The 20,297-nt window shown below is 50.9% G+C and overlaps 1 protein-coding gene across 5 annotated transcripts in view; it reads right to left on the reverse strand.

The window, feature by feature from the left end:
- The window catches only part of VAC14 (VAC14 component of PIKFYVE complex), a 65,039-nt gene extending 58,697 nt beyond the window's left edge, over window positions 1-6,342 (reverse strand). For 4 of the 5 annotated variants that reach the window (XR_005952372.1, XR_005952373.1, XR_005952374.1 and 1 more), the window contains exons 1-5: window positions 6,212-6,342; window positions 2,696-2,846; window positions 2,028-2,195; window positions 1,277-1,339; window positions 206-313 (exon numbers count right to left, since the gene is read on the reverse strand). Coding sequence is in view for 1 of the 5 variants with exons in the window: in XM_041400516.1 (XP_041256450.1) it covers window positions 206-313; window positions 1,277-1,339; window positions 2,028-2,195; window positions 2,696-2,846; window positions 6,212-6,315 (594 nt within the window). In the remaining 4 variants the exon portion in view is untranslated. Of the gene's footprint in view, window positions 1-205; window positions 314-1,276; window positions 1,340-2,027; window positions 2,196-2,695; window positions 2,847-5,403; window positions 5,609-6,211 lie in introns of those variants that run through there. The other variant, XM_041400517.1, reaches the window with a different exon arrangement.
- Between the last annotated feature and the right edge of the window lie 13,955 nt (window positions 6,343-20,297).

Genomic DNA, 20,297 nt, shown 5'->3' on the forward strand with positions numbered 1-20,297 from the left:
CCAGCAACAACAAGGTGACAGGAGCAGGCCTTTTAAAGAAGGAGGTAAAAAACTCTGCTGCCTTAAAAACCTGCCCAAATAAATCCAGGTGGCTGAGCTCACCCATCACTGTGGATATCTGCAGTTTGCCTGGACATGGGAAGCTGATGGGACACAATGCCCTGGAGTTCAGAGTGGCAGGCACACAGAGCACCCGTGTACCTACCCAGGATATGATGAACTGGCGGGCATACTGGTTGTTGGAGTAAATCCTCTCCCGCAGCAGTGGGATGAAGCCTACCAGGTCAAACTGGTTGCTCTCTGTCACGATATCCTGCAGAGCCCAAGCAGAGGGTGTTAGAACGACTGCCAGCACGCAGCATGCAGCAACCCAAACCCAGTCTTTTTAAGCCATGTGACAGGAAAAAGATGATAAGCATGAGTCTGCAGGTCATGAGACCTGGGGAGAAGGAATCATGCAGTTTTATCCAAGCAACGAGCTGGCAATCCCCCTCAGGCAGAGACTAATGCTGAGCACAACCCAGAGAGGGATGCTCCTGCCTGCTGCGTGCCAGCCCGGCTGAACAGGAAGATGGGAAGCTTCTCTGATTCATGCCTCAGTGCTGTGCTGCACACATGAGGAAGCACTTCTGATGCAGCCACGTGGACTGGGGTGGGAGAGTCCCCTGACTTCCCTTTACAGCTCTTTCCACACGCTTGGTAGATTTTGCCGCATGGCCGAGTCCCTGGCTGTGGTGCAGTGGAGCAGATCTCCCAACAGGATAGTTTGCAGCAGCAGACTGCTGTGATAACAAGGAGCAAGGGCAGGACCTGGTACCTGCTCACCTCTGAACAGCAGCAGAAAAGGAACTGGGAGGTCTGTGGCAGTAAAAGCCCATCAGCACCTAGAACAGGAACGGGAACCAAGCCCACATCCTGAAGTAGCAGCAGAAACTCCACTCACATTATGACTCCCTTAGGCAAAGGAGAGAAAGCAAAGGAACAGCCCTCCTGCTGCCTGGCGCAGCACTGCAACCCTCAGACTCAAACCTTGCTCCCATGAGCTGAATGCACACATGGCACTGCGTTAACCCATCAGACCCTCCACCCAGCTGCCTGAGAAGGCCACCAGAGCCTTGATCGAAGAGGCTGCAGTCAGTGAGAGAATAAAATGTTTTTACAGCAGCCACAGGACTGAGGTGGGATGGCTTTAGCAGCTGCAGCCTTGGGAACTGATGTGTTCCCAGCCAGGACAAGTTCCTAGCTTGCACCAAGGACTCTTGGAGAGCAAAAATACCTTGAGGAGGCGATCAAGGAGCTCGGAGCCACTTTTGACATTTGGGTCAGGATCAGCAGCCAGCTGTGAAAGACAGAAACAAAGAAACATTGCAACAGTGGGTCCTAGGCCTGCCCCCTGCTCTGCAGCACTGTTCCCAGTAGGCTCACAGGACTTACTCTCCTTTGACAATACAAGGAGAGACATATAGAAGTCCCTTTATTTCCAACTTCTTATTAGGCTCCAAAAAATTCTCCTGAGAGACTTCCTAAGAGGGAGATCAAGCACACATCACCTCCCCAAGCTATGCAGGCTTTCATGGGCCAGCAGTCACACTCTCAAAGAACAGAGAAATGCAGGTAACCACGAAAATCTGCAAAGGCAGACACACAAAGTTTTGACACTACAGACCAAACAAAGCCAAAGTGCTGCAGAGCCACTTTACCTGCAGCAGCCCTCTCAGGCTCATTTTCTAATACAATTCAACAAGGAGCAGGAGAATACATCCTGGAGGTGAGGACAGACAACAAGGTATCTTACAATCAACTTCATACCCACAGTATTAGTGGCTACTGTGTAGAAACTGCTCATTTTGCTGATCCTTGTGGGTCCCTTCCAACTCAGAATATTCTGTGATTCTGTCCTTCAGACCTGTCTGGGTCAAAGTAAACCAGTTTGCTTGGAAAGAAAACCTTGGACAACTTCGTTTGACTTGGAGATGATGACGACTAGTCCTCAAAAAGCACTCGGGGGTTAAGAGGAAGCTTCTTACCTTGCTGAGGCCATCAAAGAGCACATTGAAGTGTGGGAGGACAGAGCCCCTGGCCACCTTGACAATGTTGTAGAGAGCTTCACAGGCATAGTACCGCAGTCGACTGTCAGCATCATTGAAACACGTCAGCACTGGCTCAATCAGCTCCTTCAGGTACAGCCCAGAGTCCTGGGGGCACGAGGAGTCTGGTTAGCTAAGGACCATGCCACAGAGAGTGGGAAGAGACTGTGCTGCCCTGGAACACACTGCAAATACTCAGGCCTGTGATGGCTTTAGTGCACCTATGCAGATGGATTTCTGCGTGGGCCAGTGTCAGCAGTGCACAGCAGGAGAGGGAAGAGCTGCAACTCTGGTCAGCTCTTTTAACACAAACTAGTACCCAACCTGCCGAGCCTAGTCTCACAGCTGGAAACTGAAGAGGGACAGAAGCCCTTTAACCACACCTAGGCAGCTGCCAAGATGTAACCCAGGCCAGAAAGTGCTCCTGGGCCCAGAGGGTGTGTGCCTGGGTGTGCTGGGGAAACTCCAACACAAGGCAGCTGTAGGCTGCAATGCAGGGAGGGAGCTGGGGAGCTGCAGGGCCACCAGCCTGACTCTTCCTATCACACAAGAGGAGCTGCTGTTCTCTCACCACAACTTGCACAAGGCAAAAACCCCACCATACCTACCTTGCCCAGGGCAATGGAGCAAGCAGCGAGGCCAATGAGCCCTCCTTTCCGGCTGTGGGGGTGCTGGGAGAGCGCAAACTCCTGTGACAGGATCTGGATCACGTGTTTGATCTGGGATGTGTTGTTCTGAGCCACAAACTCTCGCACCAGCCTGGGGAGAGGACAGGGAGGCACACAGGGAGGTTTAGGTTCTGGCTGATACAAACATTGAGGGGCTTGGTGATGGAAACAGGGACTTTCAGCCACAACAAGCACCAGAGAAAGCAGTACTGAAATGGGGAATCCTTAAGGAAGCCAAAAGTGAAACCAGAGCTCTCCCCTCCTCTCTGCTCACATCCACCAGCAGCTCCCTGCCCTCCTGCTGCTCCAGCCTGCAGCCTCAGACACTGTTCATAAACTCTCAGCCCATTATGTGCTCTCAAGGGCCAACCCAGTGCAGCTGTGTGCTTGCAGAGAAGTTACCAGGTTTCAAACACCCTCTCCAACATGGCAGGTTATCAGGATAATTTCCCCCCAGCATGGCACAGGATGGGGGCTCAGCACGCACCCAGCTGGTGGCTTGGCAGGGAATTGGTGCCCACCAGGCCTACACACAGTGCCATGGTTTTGAACCCTTCCAGCCACCCATACAGTGCTTCAGTTAATACCCCATATATTTAACTTTACCACTAACAGTATATTTCAATATATTCCTAAACAGCCCAATATTTAACAAAAAGCCAACACAGTTTCCATATACAATACCTGCTTCTCCCCAGGAACTTGCAGCTCATTATCCAGAGATAATTAACACATCCGCTGTGGACGAAGAGACTCGTATCCCTGCTCCTGCCTACAGAACTGCTTCCAAGTCCCAGCTTGCCCACCCAGCCCTTCAGCCCCAGTTTCCTGTTGGCAGAGCTCTTCGCCAGGCAGGGAGGCACAGGCAGATGTGCAGGCAGCTGTGCAGGCAGGGGGGCACAGGCAGCTGCACAGGCAGCTGTGCAGGCAGCAGGAGCATTGGTGGTTCACACCTCAAATTCTCGCCTGCCACGCGGGAGGCCCGGGTTCGATTCCCGGCCAATGCAGCGCTCTTTTTCTCCTTTTTGCTTCCATTTCTATCCATAATGCAGACTCAGGCACCTCAAAAACTGCCTAAATAATCATCTTGCTCTTTTCCTCCTTTTTCCTTGCATTTCTATCCATAATGCAGACTCAGGCACCTCAAAACTGCCTAAATAATCATCTTTACCTTAACTGCCAAAAAAAGGTGCAAAAGCTTTCACTGGCTAACTCCACAGAGGGTTTCTTTGGCAATAAATGAATCTCACATTGCTAAACAGGTCCACTGGCCAGTCTTGCACTTTATAATTCAGGAAAACCATTACAGAAGATGTTGATGAACTTTCCTCTCCAAAATTACAAACACCAGCTCTGCTCTCATCTCACTCTGTGCAAAGCAGCTGCTCCCTTTTGCCCTGGGGATACCAGGCAGTTCCTCCTTAGTCCAAAGCCAAGTTCTCCAACAGTTACAGCCTGATCCACATTCACAGACTGCTTTAGGGATAATGGCTCCGTTTCCAGTCCCGCTCCAAGAAGAGAAACACACTGAGCTTGAGGAAGACAGACCATTGGGGTGATCATTTTACTACCTACGTTTTACAGATGCAGCTTTGTTTAAACAAGAGTAAGTTTACAGACTTCTTTCATGAGTTTAAAGGACTCAAGATTTAATTAATGAGGCAAAAAGTGCAGCATCAGAGCCTGCAAGCATCAGGAGCTCTTCCTGCATTATCAGCTGAAGCAGGAGGTGGTTCCTGGGTAAAGAGGCAGCAAGTCTCTCCTGGCTTGATGCCATGGACATGGAAGTGATGCTGCTGGGGCCATTCTGTGATGGGTTTTAGATGAACTAAACCCGTAGAAAAGGTTGGCCCTTGCCTTTTTCCTCCTCACACTTGTCCCAAGTTGTACGTCCAGCTTGATCAGATGAACTGCCTGACCCCAAAGCAGACTTTGGTTGGTGTAAGGCCAGCATAAACCCTTAATCCTGGGGCACAGCAAGCTGGAGCAGAGCTGCTTGGATAAGGCACAGAGTATCACCCTTCACAATGCAGCAAAGTTACTCAAGTGCTCCTGAGGCTGGAATTATGAGGACACTGCAAGAATCCCACCTGGCAACACTGCAATCCACCCACAATAAATTATTCCTATAACAAAGAGAGAAAATGAGAGAAAACTAAACACACCAACAGCAGAAGGGGCTCGCTGGGTTGGGTTTGAACCAGAGCACACACTCCCCTTGTCCCAGGTGCCATTTTTCCCTGCTGACCTCTCACACAGCACCCTCCGCGTTCGAGGCAGGCAGTTCCCACATCACATCCCCCACTGAACTCTCAGCACAGCAACTCCATCCCCACCTCACCGACTGCCCCGAGCGCCTGACTGCTCCCCTTGCAGGCTCACCATGGCCACATCTCCCACCCAAAACTCACCCACCAGTTTGGACCACCACCCCCAGCCCTGTGCTGGGCTGCACCCTGAGGCGAGGTTTCCGATCTCCTGCAGGAGCTGAGCTCTCAGGCAATGCCCAGGCAGGACACAGTCCTTCCCAGGGAAAGCTGTGGCCAAGCACGGCACCCAGACCAGCACAGTGAGGGTGGAAAGACAGGCAGGGAACACACACAAGCAACACCAGAGGGGCAGCGCCACAGCAGAAGGTGCCTGCAGACCTTTGCCTGGCACGCTCCAAAAGGAAGGCCCCAGATCTGCTGGAACAGCAGCTGTGCAGGAAGAACCAAGGGCAACACCCGATGGCCAGGGGCGACAGCAACCCTTCCCATCTCTCTAGGCAGGATCCAGCACGGGACACGTCTGGGTGAGCCCTCGGGGGAGAGGCACAGGACTCCGGCCGTGTCGCAGCAGAGTAAGCAGTACATTTCCAAGGAATTCCTACAGGGATGCCACTCACGTATTCACCTCGCACAGGGCTGTGCAACTGCAGCGGGCACCCACGGCAGAACGAGCCTTCCGTCAGGGGCTCCTGGGACGCGCCCGGAGCCAGCGGGCGCTCCCCGGCACCCAGGAGCTGGCACACTCGGGGATGAGCTTCGGTGCCCGGTGGGACGGGGCTGGCAGACAGGGAGCAGCTCTGGGACAGATCCCTCCTGCCCGAGCACCGCGCACGGCGCTGTCCCCGACAGGGTCACCGCGTCACCTCAGCCCTTTCCGGGGCTGCCGGGCCCGCAGCGTGCCAGGCCAGCAGCGCCGGTAGCCCGGAGGCGAGCGCCATCCCCGCAGTGCCCGGCTCCCACCGGGCCGCTCCCTCCCGCCGCCCGCTGTACGGCTGGACCCACCCAAGCATCACCGGCCGGCTCCCGCCACCCCGGGGCCGCAGGGAGCCCCAGCACCGCGACACCTCTCCCCGCCCTTCCCGGGGCACCGGGCCGGGCTCCCTGACCCCAGCACCGGGGCCGCCCGCACCGGCGCCGCCCTCATTCCCGCTGCCCTCCCGGTTCCCCGCAGGCTCCCGCCGCTCACTTCTCTATCTCCAGGGCCGCCACCTTCCTCTTCTCGTAGAGTTTGTCGGTGAGCGCCCGCACCACGCCGGGCGTCAGCGGCGACAGGTCCCGCTCCGCGTTCATGGCCCCGCCGCCGCCACCGGCGGCCACGTGACCCCGCCCCGCCGGCGCGCACACGTGACCCCGCCCCGCCGCACAGCGCCCCCGCGCGGCGCGGAGACGCGCTGCACCCCCGGCTCATTAATCCCCAGCTCATTAGCAGGAGCGTCATTAGGGAGAGACGCCTTCGCCCGGTCAGCCCGAGGGGACACAGTCCGGTCCTGGCCACAGGCTGATGTCTAGAAGGATTTAGCAGCCCTTAATCACGGATTAATTTGACATTTACAAAGTGATTCGACAGACTTTGCTGTAACCGTAACAGCCACTCAATTATCTGTTAAGTGTTTTAAATTAAACTCCCACATGCATTCACACAGACACACCGGTAGATGTTAGTAAGTGTCCCCAGCTACACCTATTAAAAATTCCCCTCAAGTGCCAGTGAAATATTTGGATCGAATGCCCTGGTGTTCCTCAGCGGGTGAGGGTTGGGCCTCAAGGCGTGGGGCATTGGTGCAGGCTGCAGCACTTCAGCTTGTGCACACCGATTGTTTGTGCCTGTCCAAACATCTCCCGCCCAAAGGATTCCCCCTCTTGTGCCAGGACAGCTGGCCACCTCACACTTCACTGGGTGCCTCCTGAAGGTGACCAGGACATCTAATTTCAAGCTCGCTGCGGAGTCCTTGGCACATCCAGCATGGAGGTATTGTACCAAGGGAGAACCAGAGCCCAGACTAAACAGGAATTACCGGCAAGGACAGCACTGACAGCAAAAGGGATGGCTGTGGTGAGCAGCTGTGCCAGGAATCTGCACCTCACTGTGGATTTATCTGAGGTTTGATAAAGGTAGGAACAGGAGTTGACACTTGCATACCATGGAGCTTTTTCTGCAGGGCCAATGCCCAGTTCTCATTCTATCTGCTTCCAGCCAGCTCCTGCCATATGGAAAGCTGAGCCAAAGAGGGATTTCGGCTACTGCTGGCAGGCTGTGGGCTCAAGGGCTGCCTGTGTTCAGGCTGGTACCTTCCCACATGCAGCAAACACCTCACAGGGTCCACTGATGTGGTAATAATGCCCCACAACTAAACCTAGCACGTCCAGAAGAACAAAAAAGCTTCTTACAACTTGCTACGAGGAAACCCTGCAAAGATTCCATAAGAAAAGCTTGGGGGACAGAAAGCCCAAGGAAGAAAACCACATCTAATATTTGGCTGCTGCTTGGCCAAGTTGAGAGCAGGGCACATGTTTTCCCTCTCTGGATGATCACACTTTATGGTTAATGAATTTACTTTCTCCACAAAAGTGCTCAAAAATAAAGTGAGAAAAGGGAACACACAGAGCACAGGTGTGAGTACAGGATGGCACGTGGATTGACACCACAGTGCCACTGGTCCAGCACAGGGAACCCAGCACGTCTCCCTGCTGCAAACACAACACTTAGCACAAAGGTCAAGTAAAATCAGACAGAAAAAAAAAAAAAAAGGTACTGAAAGTAATGAGCAGAATGTAATTAAACCACAACCAAGTTAATTAAAATGTAGTAAACAGGGATCAAATACAGTCTAATGAAACTGGGACATGGCACATGCCCATGAGAACAAAATGTGAGTTGAGAGACACAGCAGAAAATCCCCCACCACCTTTCCTGTGTTGTGCTTAGCTGAAGAGGACAGACTGGTCAGAAAATCACATTGCCAAGAAGAACTCCCTTCCTGGAGAGCAGAAGTCAGTCATTTGCTTTAAAAGAATTACTGAGACCTGCTCCCAGGTCTGCCATATTTTGGGGGACCTTTCCTTTATGGGACAAGCACTGGTTCCCAGACCAGGCCGTTCCCTGAGCAGGTCCTCACGTGGACAGGTACGATGCCATCCTTACAAAGGACCAGAGGGAGTTTCTCTGAATCCCCCAGCAGGTGCCCCTTGAAGCACAGCGCAGAGTGTGCCTGGGCACAGGACCCTCACCCAACGCAGATGCTCCTCTCCACTGGTAGTGAAGGTCAGGCTTTTGGCTTTAGTTCTGTGCGGCTGCAGGAGAGGCACAGAAATAATTTCAGCTGGCACTAACCCACTTCCCACCGGGCAAGCAATGCAGCAAAACACCCACTGTGTTTTCCCTGGCAGGTGCTCCTGTACCCCACAACAAAGCCCCCCCTCACCCCTCTCCATCCCAGTTGACTTAGGGCCATTCACAAGAGGAATCTGCTTCAAAGAGACAGAGCCTTCCAGAATAACACTTTAAAATCATTTCACTTAATTGAATCATGCAGTACAGCAGGTAAATAATGAGGCACCAGATGAGACATGGCAAATCCCCTGGCTGCAGTGATAGGAGACATATGCAACAAGCAGAAGCACAGCATGAAAACAATACAAAAGCAAGAAGGCAAAAATAAGTCAACACCACCATCAGTAAAGATTATTTCCAAGGACATTTGAAAAGGAATTGCTTATTAGGGCAGAAAGCTGACTTCCCTTGTTCCAATTCAGCCACTAAAAGGTTGGGGCCAGTTCAGAGTTCCACTACAGAGGTCCCAGGGCAGAGCAACTGGGCTTCTCTTGGATGAGGGCTCCAACCACTCCCTTAGCATAAAATAGCTTCATACACCCCAGGGAATTACCCAGAATCATCTCCTTTTACAGAAACAAGGAGGAAATCATGACTGCTGACGTGCTGGCACAGAAACTGCTTCATCTAAGCCACTGTCCTTGGAAAGCCCCAGCTCAGCTGTAGCACATCTCAAACACTTCCAGTTGGCTACCTCATGTTGCCCTGTCTTTATAGTGATTTAGACAGGCTAAAAAATCATCCTCATTTTTTTGCTCTGCTCTGTCTAACAGCAACTACTGCCTCACAGACCATCTCATGCCAAGCACTCTAACATTTTGGTTACAGATTAAAAAACAGTCTCATGTCTAAAACCACCCTCACTTATTTACAAAGTGACTCAGGAAGGGTGGGGAGGGCATTCAGGATTGCTCAGGCACAGTGACCTGCTCTCCCACCTGCAGACCCATTTCCAGCTGGGTCTTATCAAATCCCAACAGGTTCTTTGTCTGCCTCTTCTTGATGCACAGCACCTTCATGACCAGACCCTGGAATGCAGAGAAAAGTTGCCAGAAGCAGGTGGAGGGAGGTGGAGAAGAAAGAGCAGGGCTGTTCGCTCTGCTTGCAGGTCCTGTTATCTTCTGCCAAATTAGATTAGGGTTTAATTACAACTTAAAGAAAAAATATAATTTTGATGCTAGAACAATGCATATATTTTTCAATAAGAGAGAAATAAGCACATTCCAGTGAACTCTGCAAGGAATTAATTTCCTCTGGGTCCACTTGTTGGCCATTTGCCTGTTTCTCTGTATTCCTATTTTTTAGAACCAATTTAGGCTTTTGGAAATGGGAATGCTGAATCAGTGTTCAGCTTTTAATCACCCCATCTCCCCCTCAATTGGCTCTGCTGGACCTGAGCCTGCAGGCACTTGCTCCTCCTGATGCTGAGTCACCTGAGGCTGAGGACTTGGAGGCAGCTGAGGGTCCCAAGCATCTGGCATGAGAGCAGCCTCTGCTCCAAAGGGCTTGGCACGGTCCTGTTGCTGCCTCTTTCCTGCTGAGGATGCTGTGACAGCTCCCTGTTCTGCTCTGCATGTTAATTAAGCAGGACAGTATTTTCTCTGGGTCCCTCAGCAGGCACCATGTCATTGTGCATGGCAGAGCTGCAAGTGAAGATGCTCTCCAAGCTATTAACACCTCAAATTGCTCATCAAGAGCCAGCAGAAGGGCAGCATGTCAGATATTATTTCTGGTCCACATTAAGAACTGTTGGTATTCAAAGTGATCAGAATAAACTAATTCAGTCTGACACCAAGGGAATCAGGTATCCAGACTGAGGAAGGTGAGATCAGTAGAACTGAAACATCCATATATCCAACCTTGCTGAAGCCCATCAGCAGAGCCTCCCAGCATCCATCAGACACACACATTAATTTTGGCCAGGGGAGGAAAATGGGTTTTTTTCCTACCTGGACTAAACTCTTGTGTGCTTAGATTTTTTTTTTTTTTCCCTCTTCCAACTGTTCAAGCCATTCTTTCTTCTTCACTCTCTAGTCACTGAAATGTCTTACAGAGAAATCTCTTTCCCGTAGCAGAAAGTTAAGCCTTTGGGTTGTATCCTGGCCACTCAGCTTCTCTTCCTATGGCATTACCATAATCTTGGCCTTGGCCAGGGGTGGTTCCATCTTGGAGCCACCTGATATTGGCTCTGTCAGACACTGGGGAAGCTTCTCGCAGTTTCTCACAGAAACCACTCCCGTAGCCCCCCCGCTACCAAAACGTTGCCATGCAACCCAGTATGTGCCAGCCTTTCACTAATCTGTAATACTGCTCAGATTTTATGATTTGGCCTGCCACTACGTTTGTGTCAGAGAGGAACCTGCAGAGAAATCACAGTGGGAACTGCATTTCCTGTAATTACATTGCATCCTCGCTGCTGGATAAAGTCTGCCTAAAAATGTTGTTGCAACTGCTGGTGTACTTCTATTTTTAATGTTGCTCTTTTTTTTTTTTTTTTTTTTTTTTTTTTTTTTTTTTAATGACATTTGAAATTAAGTTATTTTCTCCATGGGAGCTCTGGAGGTCTAGAGGTATTTTGATAACCCAGAAACATTCAATCAAAATAGTTTAAAAACTGAAGAGGAGCTTTAGCCAGGCTGATGTGTAGGCTTGGATTTCTGTTTGCTCCTTTAACCCTTTCATTCCAAATTCAGTTCCACCTCTGAGAGATGGGTCATTTGTTATGTTTTGCATTCTCCTTGGGAACTGACCCTATTTTCTTCCCTCAGGGTTTGAACTAACCCATGAAATCTAAGGCAGTCTCATTATTTTTCTGAAAGAGATAAGCTAAACTATTTTTAAGTCATCTTTTTAAAAGTCTTTCTATAGAGAAAAGCCTTCCCTGCAGGGAAGGCAGCCCAAGAAAGGAAGGGAAAGAACCTGTGTGCCTGGTGTACTGTTATTTTGCCAGGCACTTTTGAATTTATTTTGTGTAAAACTCTCTTGAAGTGGCCTGTACATCATCAGGCTTCTGATATGTAGGCACCAAGGACAGGGGCATCAAAGTAATGCAAAGATGAGCACACACACTGTGCCCCATGCCCCTCACTGGGATCTTTTTTCCTCACGTTTTTGTTAGGCTGTAGTTTTCCAGTGCCACCTCCTGCTGCTTTCCTCGATGTGTGCTAAAAGCAAGTCCCCTGTGCAGCCTTTCCCCTTTTTATGGACAGATACAACACACAGAACTGTCCCAGCAGAAGATAACCATCAATGTGTCCCCCTGGAAGCGGGGGTGCATTTCTTATTTGAGCATGACGGCAAAGCAGAAATGTTCCTTTTAGACCCCTCCAGCATGAGGCTGACACCAACGGAGAAGCAGGCAGGGGATGGGCAGATAGGGCAGGCACTGTAGAAGTGCCCAGGCACTGCTTCTGCTCATTGAATGCTGTTTGCATTTTTTTTTTTTTTGGTGGAGACTGGTGCAGGAGCTGAGCATTTGGACAGACCCCACTTCCACTAGCCTCTTGGAAGGCAAGCTCATCTGGAGCATTAAGGAGAACCTCAGGCTGGTGGTCTCCTGCCTGTGCTGCCAAGGGGTGCATGCAGAGCTGGGGATCAGCCCCCAGGAGCTGTGTTTTGGCAGCTGCTTCTGCACAGGTCACTCATCCCACGGGCACTCTGAGACTTGTGACAAACAGACAATGTTTGACTCTGGTTTCAGAGGCACAGATGGAGCTGTTCCAGGCTGCATTCAGTGGTGAGGCTGGTGTGACTGTCGTCCTGTCCCTGCAGGACAGACAGCAAGACCCTGGTGCTAAGAAACCCCATCCTACTTCAGGAATTGAAAGGCACAACTACACCTGCAAAACGTTAACAAAGGACACTAAAAAGGACACCTAGTGCTCCAGGATCCACATATAAGAAATAGGAACAATTAGTTACAGGAACAGGACCTAATATTTGTGAAAGGAAACCAGGCATATGTGGTGGGTGTCACTGTGAGATACAAATATACTGAAGCATCTTTAGAAGATGCTGCGATGGAAAAGGTGAGGGAATACCAACACCTTCACAAACAAATCCACGAACTACCAAATGCAGCAGACATTGTGCTTACAGATTAAAAAACAGTCCCATCTCTCAAAACACCCTCACTTACTTTGCAAAGTGGCTCAGGAAGGGCGGGGAGGGCGTTTAGAATGGCTCAGCCGCAGGGACCCGCTCTGCCACCCGCAGCCCCGGCACAGAGCGGGCTGTGCAAAGCTTGGGCTGTGCTCGGGGGGTCCCACACAGCACATGCCGTGCCCCGGGCCCAGCAGCCGAACTCTGCCTCCACAGAAGGCAGAGCAGGGCAGGGCAGAGCAGGGCAGAGCAGGGCAGGGCAGAGCAGGGCAGGGCAGAGCAGGGCAGAGCAGAGCAGGGCAGGGCAGAGCAGGGCAGGGCAGGGCAGGGCAGGGCAGGGCAGAGCAGGGCAGGGCAGAGCAGGGCAGAGCAGCGCAGGGCGAAGCTGCCCCGGGCCCCTGAGGGCGGCGGGGAAGCGCCGCGCCCGCAGCAGGCCGCCCGCCGGGCTGCAGTGACGGCGCTCGGCCACACGGGCGCGCCCTCAGCCCGGGCTGGCGCCGCGGGCGCCCCGGCCCTGAGGGCAGCGGGCGAGAGCGGCCCGGGCCGGGCACGGCCGGGGAGAACACGGGGCAAAGCCTCCGGCCGGCTCGCACCCGCCACAGAAGCGGCCGAGCTTGCTCGTTTGAACACAAGAGCACGCAGCACGCGGGCTCTCGCCGTCAGCCACGCTGCGAAATGCCAGGATGCAAGCCAGAGACACACCTTCACCCCAGGAAAGGGATTTCTGTGGAGGGCAATTGCACAGTGGGAGAAATGAACACGCAGGTGAACAGCAATTGCATTGTCTGTGTGTTTATTGTCTCTCTCCCCAAGACGCTGTGACACAGCAGATGTTTCTTCACCTCTGGAGAGAGTCCAGAGGATGCCACCAAGTTGGTCAGAAGGATGGAGTAACTCTCCCATGAGGAAAGGCTGAGAGAATTGGGATTGTTGAGCCTGGAAAAGAGAAGGCTTTGGGGTGATCTAATTGCAGCCTTCTAGTACCTGAAGGGAATTAACAGGAAAGATGGGGCAAGACTGTTTACAAGAGCATGTAGTGACAGGGTAAGGGGGGAGGCTTCAAACTGAAAGGAAGTAGATTTAGGTATTAGCCAAAAATTCTTCCCTGTCAGGGTGGTGAAGCACTGGCAAAGGCTGCCCAGGGAAGCTGTGGATGTCCCACTTGTTTCTAGGATGTCCTGTGACATCCTAGGGCTGGTTTTAAAAGAAGCCTCCTCAGAAACAGAGAAACTTCATAGGAAAACACTCCAGGCCAATGCTGGGACTGCAGGGAGGAAGGAAAGGAACAGAGAGCATCTCCTCTGCCTGCAGAGAGGACCCACCCCAAAAGAGGGGCCAAAGGGCTGTGGAAATGCTTCCACCAGCACTGTGGAGCTGAGACTAAACCTCCTGACAGAAACAGGTCAGCCTGGAGCTCGAGGGACTGACAACACACTGTCAACCCCTCTGTGTTCTCATCCAACCCAGCCACACAAGACAAAATGTATCCAGGAATTAATGTGGGAATTTAATGGGAGCACAGGTGGATTGACACCAGGGAGAAGGGAATCTTTCCTGCAAGGGCCAGGACAGCCCTATGACACCTACTGGTCCCACTTGTTACCCAAAAAAAAAAAAAAGTCTCAGCCTGTGTGGTGGTTTCTGAGCCTGCTCGGGACACAGCTTTACACCACTTCCCACACCCACCTCCCAAAATAGAGCAGATAGGAATCATACTGCTTCTGCAAGCCTCATGTGAAGAGTCACATGGGATGACATGACCCTGCCAGCTCAGGCTGTGTAAGAGCCACCAACATCAGGACAGAGAGGTAATGATAGTGCCTGAGGTCCCTGCCAGCAATGAGGACGTGCACTAGAAGTCACCAATCCACTTCCACATTAAATTCAAGAGTTTGATGGAACATCCTGAGTTGGGAAGGACCCACAAGGATCATCAAGGCGAACTCCTGGGCAGTCAACTGATACTGCTTCCCTAGAGCATGCCCCCAGGGACCACCCATTAGGCACAGCCAGGGCACTGTGTGAAAACCAGCCTCCCAACAAAGCACCAACTCTTTCCAGGTGATCCCAGGACAAAGCATCAGAGACCACACACCCAGGAGGTATTTAAATGGCCTTACATGATGCACTTTGAATTTTTCCTTCAGGCAATCAGATGCAGATTAAAAGGGCACCTTGGAGCAAGCCATGGGCAGCTCAAGGATGTTGGCAAGATTTGATTTTTGAGTTCACTGAGAGTCCTCTGCTCCTGCTGAAACCCACAGACCACAACTGTACCATTACTCTCAAAAAGAAAAGCCAGGGAAGGGTCTGAGGCCCCTCAGGCTTCATCCAACATGGCTCATGCTTCTCCCAGAGTATTCCTATGGGATGTAGCTCATCCAATTTTTCCAGGTGCAGGTGCTAAAGCTTCTCAGCCACTTGCTCCAAAGTGAGCTGGACCAGCCACAATCAGCACTGCAGGCTGGCACAGCAGGTCCTTGTACAGATCATCCTTAGGCAGCCAAACTTCCCTCTCTTGACAAGTTATGACCCTGGAAGTAGTCTCCACTGACTTTACTGCGGTTATTCTGACTCGCACTGATTGTACAGATGACAGAAGCCATTACATCTTCTCCTTCCTCATGCTTTGCACAGCAGCCAGGGGATTTATAAGCATCAGGTGAGCTCCTGATTCTCTATGAGACAGAAAAATGCTTCTCAATCAGACTCGAGCCAAAGGTCTGAAGAAATCAGTAGCTCTAAGAGAAATACAATTTGTAGTCTTTGTTCAAAATTAAACAAGCCCAGACAGCTGTAATTTGGAGGTGCTATTTAAAGAAATCTGTACCAACTACAATCTTAGCAGCTACTTCAAAAATCAGCTCTACAAACAGATGACTATTGACTCCTGTAATGGAGAGCAAAGGAGGAGAGATGTGTTCCATCTGTCTTTGTGGCCAGGATCTGGATACTCACCATTTTAAGATATCTTCATGGGGGCAAGTGCTGAGAGCTTGAAAACACAGAAAGTATGGCTGCAGGGGTTAACAGTGTTAGGGAGCAGTGGGAAGCCAAAGAACTGGTTGAGCACAGCCACCTGAGAGCAGTGGGCTGCTTGCTCCTGGTTGGATCTGACAGGCAAGCAGAAGGCTTCCAGCCATGGAAAGAGAGAGATTCTCAATCTGTCCTTCTTAGGGCAAAGGCTGCAGGAGAGGGAGACTGGATCTCAAAAGCTGAACCCTGAGGACAAGCTCGCAGCATGGCTGGCGGGTTCCCTGCCTGCCAGCACTGCTGTCCTTCCATGGGGCCAAGAGCAGCGTGAGAAAAGGACGGAGGTGAAATGATAGAGCACCTCCTGAAGTCCTCACCAAAGAGGAAAAGTTCCCGCTGGTCTGAACCACTTCTGCTGACCCCCAGAAGGTGTCTCCACCGGCCCGCGATGATGCAGCACATCCCGGGCAGGCAGCGCAGCCCCAGCCCACTGCACCCTCCAAATGGGATTCTGCAGCAGGTCACCAACGGCACGGAAGGAGAAGGCAAAGCAGCAACGATAACGAGCACAAAATGAAAAGCAAACAAAAAAGCGCTTCAGTTTAATATACTTCCTACGGTCAAATCCCAAAATAAATCAAACACTGAAGCTCCACCCTGCTGAGTATGCTGGCATTGCCATCTATCTCCTGCCCAGAAGGTGCAGGCATCCTCACCCTGGCAGAAATCTGATAAAAGGTTTTGGGGGCTTTTACCCCATGTAAAAGCCGAATTAACATTCTTCTGAGTTACTGTTAAAGGTTACTCATGTGGTACATCAGAATTCCTGCCTGCTTTACCTAGAGCGAGGCAGGCAAACTCCCAGGATGTGCTGACAGTTCAGTGGTCCCACAGAGCTCCTGGAGATGGGAAAGGAGATGACCAGACAGGATTGACCTGGTCCAAGTGACACTGGGGACAAGTGGGTGGTGACAGAGGCCAGCAAGGCAGGAAAGAGGTGACAGTTACCAGTGAGGGGGAACACGCAAAGCAAGCTCCCAGCGGGGAAGGTTTCATGTGGAGGAGAAGGATGAATCTCCTGAGGGCAGAGCCACTGAAAAGGCAGCTTCGAGTCAGGCACTGTAGAAAATGCACGGCATGGCAGCTGGGCCCAGGGGACCCCCAGGGAGCCCGACCCCTCGGAACTTCTGCCTCCCTCTGCTACATGAAGCACACAGTGGAGAGAAAATCAATCTTTGCTCTATCCCACACAATATCTCACAATAAGGAACACCTTAAGATTACAACAGAAAAACAATCTGCCACAACTCTCATACGAAGGAGGCGGCTGAGGCTCCCCAAACCCAAGTGTGAGAGTTAAAGTGACTCCCATGCAGCTGTTCTGGGCTCCAGCTTCCGTGCAATGTCTCGAGTCAAAGTCCTCCAGGTGTGTGACAGTGGGTACCAGCCCTGAGGCAGAAGAAGCTGCCTCAAACGTGCTGTAACGCTCCCAGAGCTCAACCAGAAGGTGCCATGTGCAGGCCTGGGGGCAGGCTGGATGACCTGCTAGCCAGAGAGCTGGGAAAAAAGCAGCACCATGCTGGAAGAGGCAGAGAGATGGAAGGTGCATGGTGACTATCACTATGCTGAAGGTACAAAAGAAGTCCACAGATGCATTGAACATAGGAAACCATCACCACCCATCTTTGTCCCAACAAAGCATCACTGTCTCACATCTTATGTCCTGCTTTGTGTCTCTACTACAGACTTGGTAACAATACACACTCACTGACATCCCTCTTCTTGGTGAGCATCTTATTTTCATTCTGTCTGAGTGAAGGAAGTAGCAAATTTCCAAGTCTCTTTTGCTTCAGCTCCCCAGTACCTCTGCCTGTGAGTACAGAAACTGTCTGCAAACTGTTCATGGCAGTCACATGGCCACCCCAGAAGTGATTCCTGCCCAGCACCAAGCACTTGCTCCAAGAGCCTCCAACTCTGAGAAATAGGAAACAACTTCTCTGTTACACTGAGCAAACCACTGCTCTGCTGCTGCCAAACCTCCTGCAGCTGAGGGACACAACAGGAGTGTCTTTCCTTCATGACTTAGCCCTCCTTTTCTAAGTTACCCAGGGGATGTAAGCAGGGAAATAGCACCTGTGAGGCTACCAAAGCCCAAAACACAAGACTTTAAGGAGCTGAGAGCACCAGGGGCAAGAAGGGGGTGGGCACTACTGCCACTCATCTGAGACTCCCCAGCACCAGGGGCATGGGGGATAAATGCATTTCTGATGGATGTTTCCAATGTTCTTGCCTCTCGCTGCCAGTGGCTGACAGAGCACTGCTGTCAGATTTTTGCCTTGCACTCTTTTTCACTGTCTGCATTTTCTATTTCTTTCTTGTTATAAAAACAACAAAGCAAAATCCCATCAACTATAACACAGAATTGGTTTTTCTGGTCAGCACCAAGGCTGGGATGTGGCTCGCAGGGTCCCTGCAGTGACACCTGCCTGGGGACATGCAGTGAGAGATGACAGAGACAGGAGAAATCACTAATGCTGTAAGAAGAACCACCTGGGAGGAGAAAGACTCCTGTTCAAAACAAATTTTGGCCAAGAAAATCCTGAATGGGAAGAATAATCTTCAACATGTTTAGCTCAACAAATCCTTTTCCCAAATTATCTACTGGCAATTCATTACCCTGGCTCTGTAGCCAAGATGTTCCCACTGACCAGAGATGTCAGATCAACACATGGAGTGGTTTGACTTGTGCCACGGAGGTGCAGAGCTCCCTGCTGATCCATCCTGGCACGTGGACTGCTCAGAGCCTGTTAGCTCTGTCCCAGAGAGGGAACATATCTTGCACAGAGGGGACAAAGAGGTGATGCAGGAACAGCAATGATCAATGCAGATGACAAGGCATGGGTCCTGAATAAAGGATGAAAGCTCTCTAGAGAAAAGCTACATTTGGGGATGAGCCTTTTGCAGCCTTTGTCACAGGTCTCTAAGAATATCCTTGTGTATCCTTTGTATTGAATGTCTTCCTTTTGAGGGGAAACCCAAAGCTGAGGAGATGGTTACTGGCCTTAGAAAAGGGACAAATTAGTCTTTCAAGAAGAAACCTTGAAGGTAAAAAATGGGGCAAAATATTTGAATTGGACTCCAGATTTAGTATCTCCTGTGGGGAGACTGTGAAGATCCATTCCAATGCTACAGAAAACCTCTTGGTGCAAAGGCTTAACTCAGCTTTGAGCTATCAAACATGCAAGGGGTGAAGAGAGCCTGTTCTCAGTCTGTCTCTAACCCTGTAGGTGTAGACAAAGAGTAACCACAGGAGACTCATAGCTCCAGTGTCAGAGAACAGGCATGGATTGGGCATGTCCAACAACACAGCAACAGCTGGACTCTGCTGCTTCTACCTCTAAGCAGCAGCAGGGACTAGAGAGTGAGAAGGAAAAAATGGCTTGAACTGCTGGGGAAAAAAAAAACAAAAAACAAAAAAAATCTAAGCACACAAGAGTCGAAACCAGGCAGGAAAAAACCCCCATTTTCCTCTCCAGGCCAAAATTAATGTGTGTGTCTGATGGATGCTGGGAGGCTCTGCTGATGGGCTTCAGCAAGGTTGGATATATGGATGTTTCAGTTCTACTGATCTCACCTTCCTCAGTCTGGATACCTGATTCCCTTGGTGTCAGACTGAATTAGTTTATTCTGATCACTTTGAATACCAACAGTTCTTAATGTGGACCAGAAATAATATCTGACATGCTGCCCTTCTGCTGGCTCTTGATGAGCAATTTGAGGTGTTAATAGCTTGGAGAGCATCTTCACTTGCAGCTCTGCCATGCACAATGACATGGTGCCTGCTGAGGGACCCAGAGAAAATACTGTCCTGCTTAATTAACATGCAGAGCAGAACAGGGAGCTGTCACAGCATCCTCAGCAGGAAAGAGGCAGCAACAGGACCGTGCCAAGCCCTTTGGAGCAGAGGCTGCTCTCATGCCAGATGCTTGGGACCCTCAGCTGCCTCCAAGTCCTCAGCCTCAGGTGACTCAGCATCAGGAGGAGCAAGTGCCTGCAGGCTCAGGTCCAGCAGAGCCAATTGAGGGGGAGATGGGGTGATTAAAAGCTGAACACTGATTCAGCATTCCCATTTCCAAAAGCCTAAATTGGTTCTAAAAAATAGGAATACAGAGAAACAGGCAAATGGCCAACAAGTGGACCCAGAGGAAATTAATTCCTTGCAGAGTTCACTGGAATGTGCTTATTTCTCTCTTATTGAAAAATATATGCATTGTTCTAGCATCAAAATTATATTTCCCCTTTAGGTTGTAATTAAACCCTAATCGAATTTGGCAGAAGATAACAGGGACCTGCAAGCAGAGCGAACAGCCCTGCTCTTTCTTCTCCACCTCCCTCCACCTGCTTCTGGCAACTTTTCTCTGCATTCCAGGGTCTGGTCATGAAGGTGCTGTGCATCAAGAAGGGTTACACAAAAAACTTGTTGGGATTTGACAAGACCCAGCTGGAAATGGGCTGCCCCAGTGCCCAGGGCTTGTCTCCTAAGCCTTCCTCAGAGCCATAGTTGATTTACAGCTCCCAAGAGCCTGTGTCCTTGAACAAAACTGTTTCTGGATGAGCTCAGCAGCACTTTGATACCCAGTGGTTAACTTGGCTTGGTGTCCTCTTTTTCTGGATGAGCTCAGTTCCTTGTAACAGCAGCACTTTGATACCCAGTGGTTAACTTGGCTTGGTGTCCTGGGACATTGTGGAAAAACCATTTGCTTCTGTCATAAAAACTGCCCAGCTCAGACTTCGGCAGACTGCAGAGAGGTCACACGCAGCAGGAGGAACTGCCAGAAATGTGTTTATAACATGTGCCCCAGTATGA

This window comes from Onychostruthus taczanowskii, unplaced genomic scaffold, assembly GCF_017590055.1.
Source record: "Onychostruthus taczanowskii isolate IOZ18803 unplaced genomic scaffold, ASM1759005v1 scaffold18, whole genome shotgun sequence".
In the NCBI taxonomy this organism is placed as follows: domain Eukaryota; kingdom Metazoa; phylum Chordata; class Aves; order Passeriformes; family Passeridae; genus Onychostruthus; species Onychostruthus taczanowskii.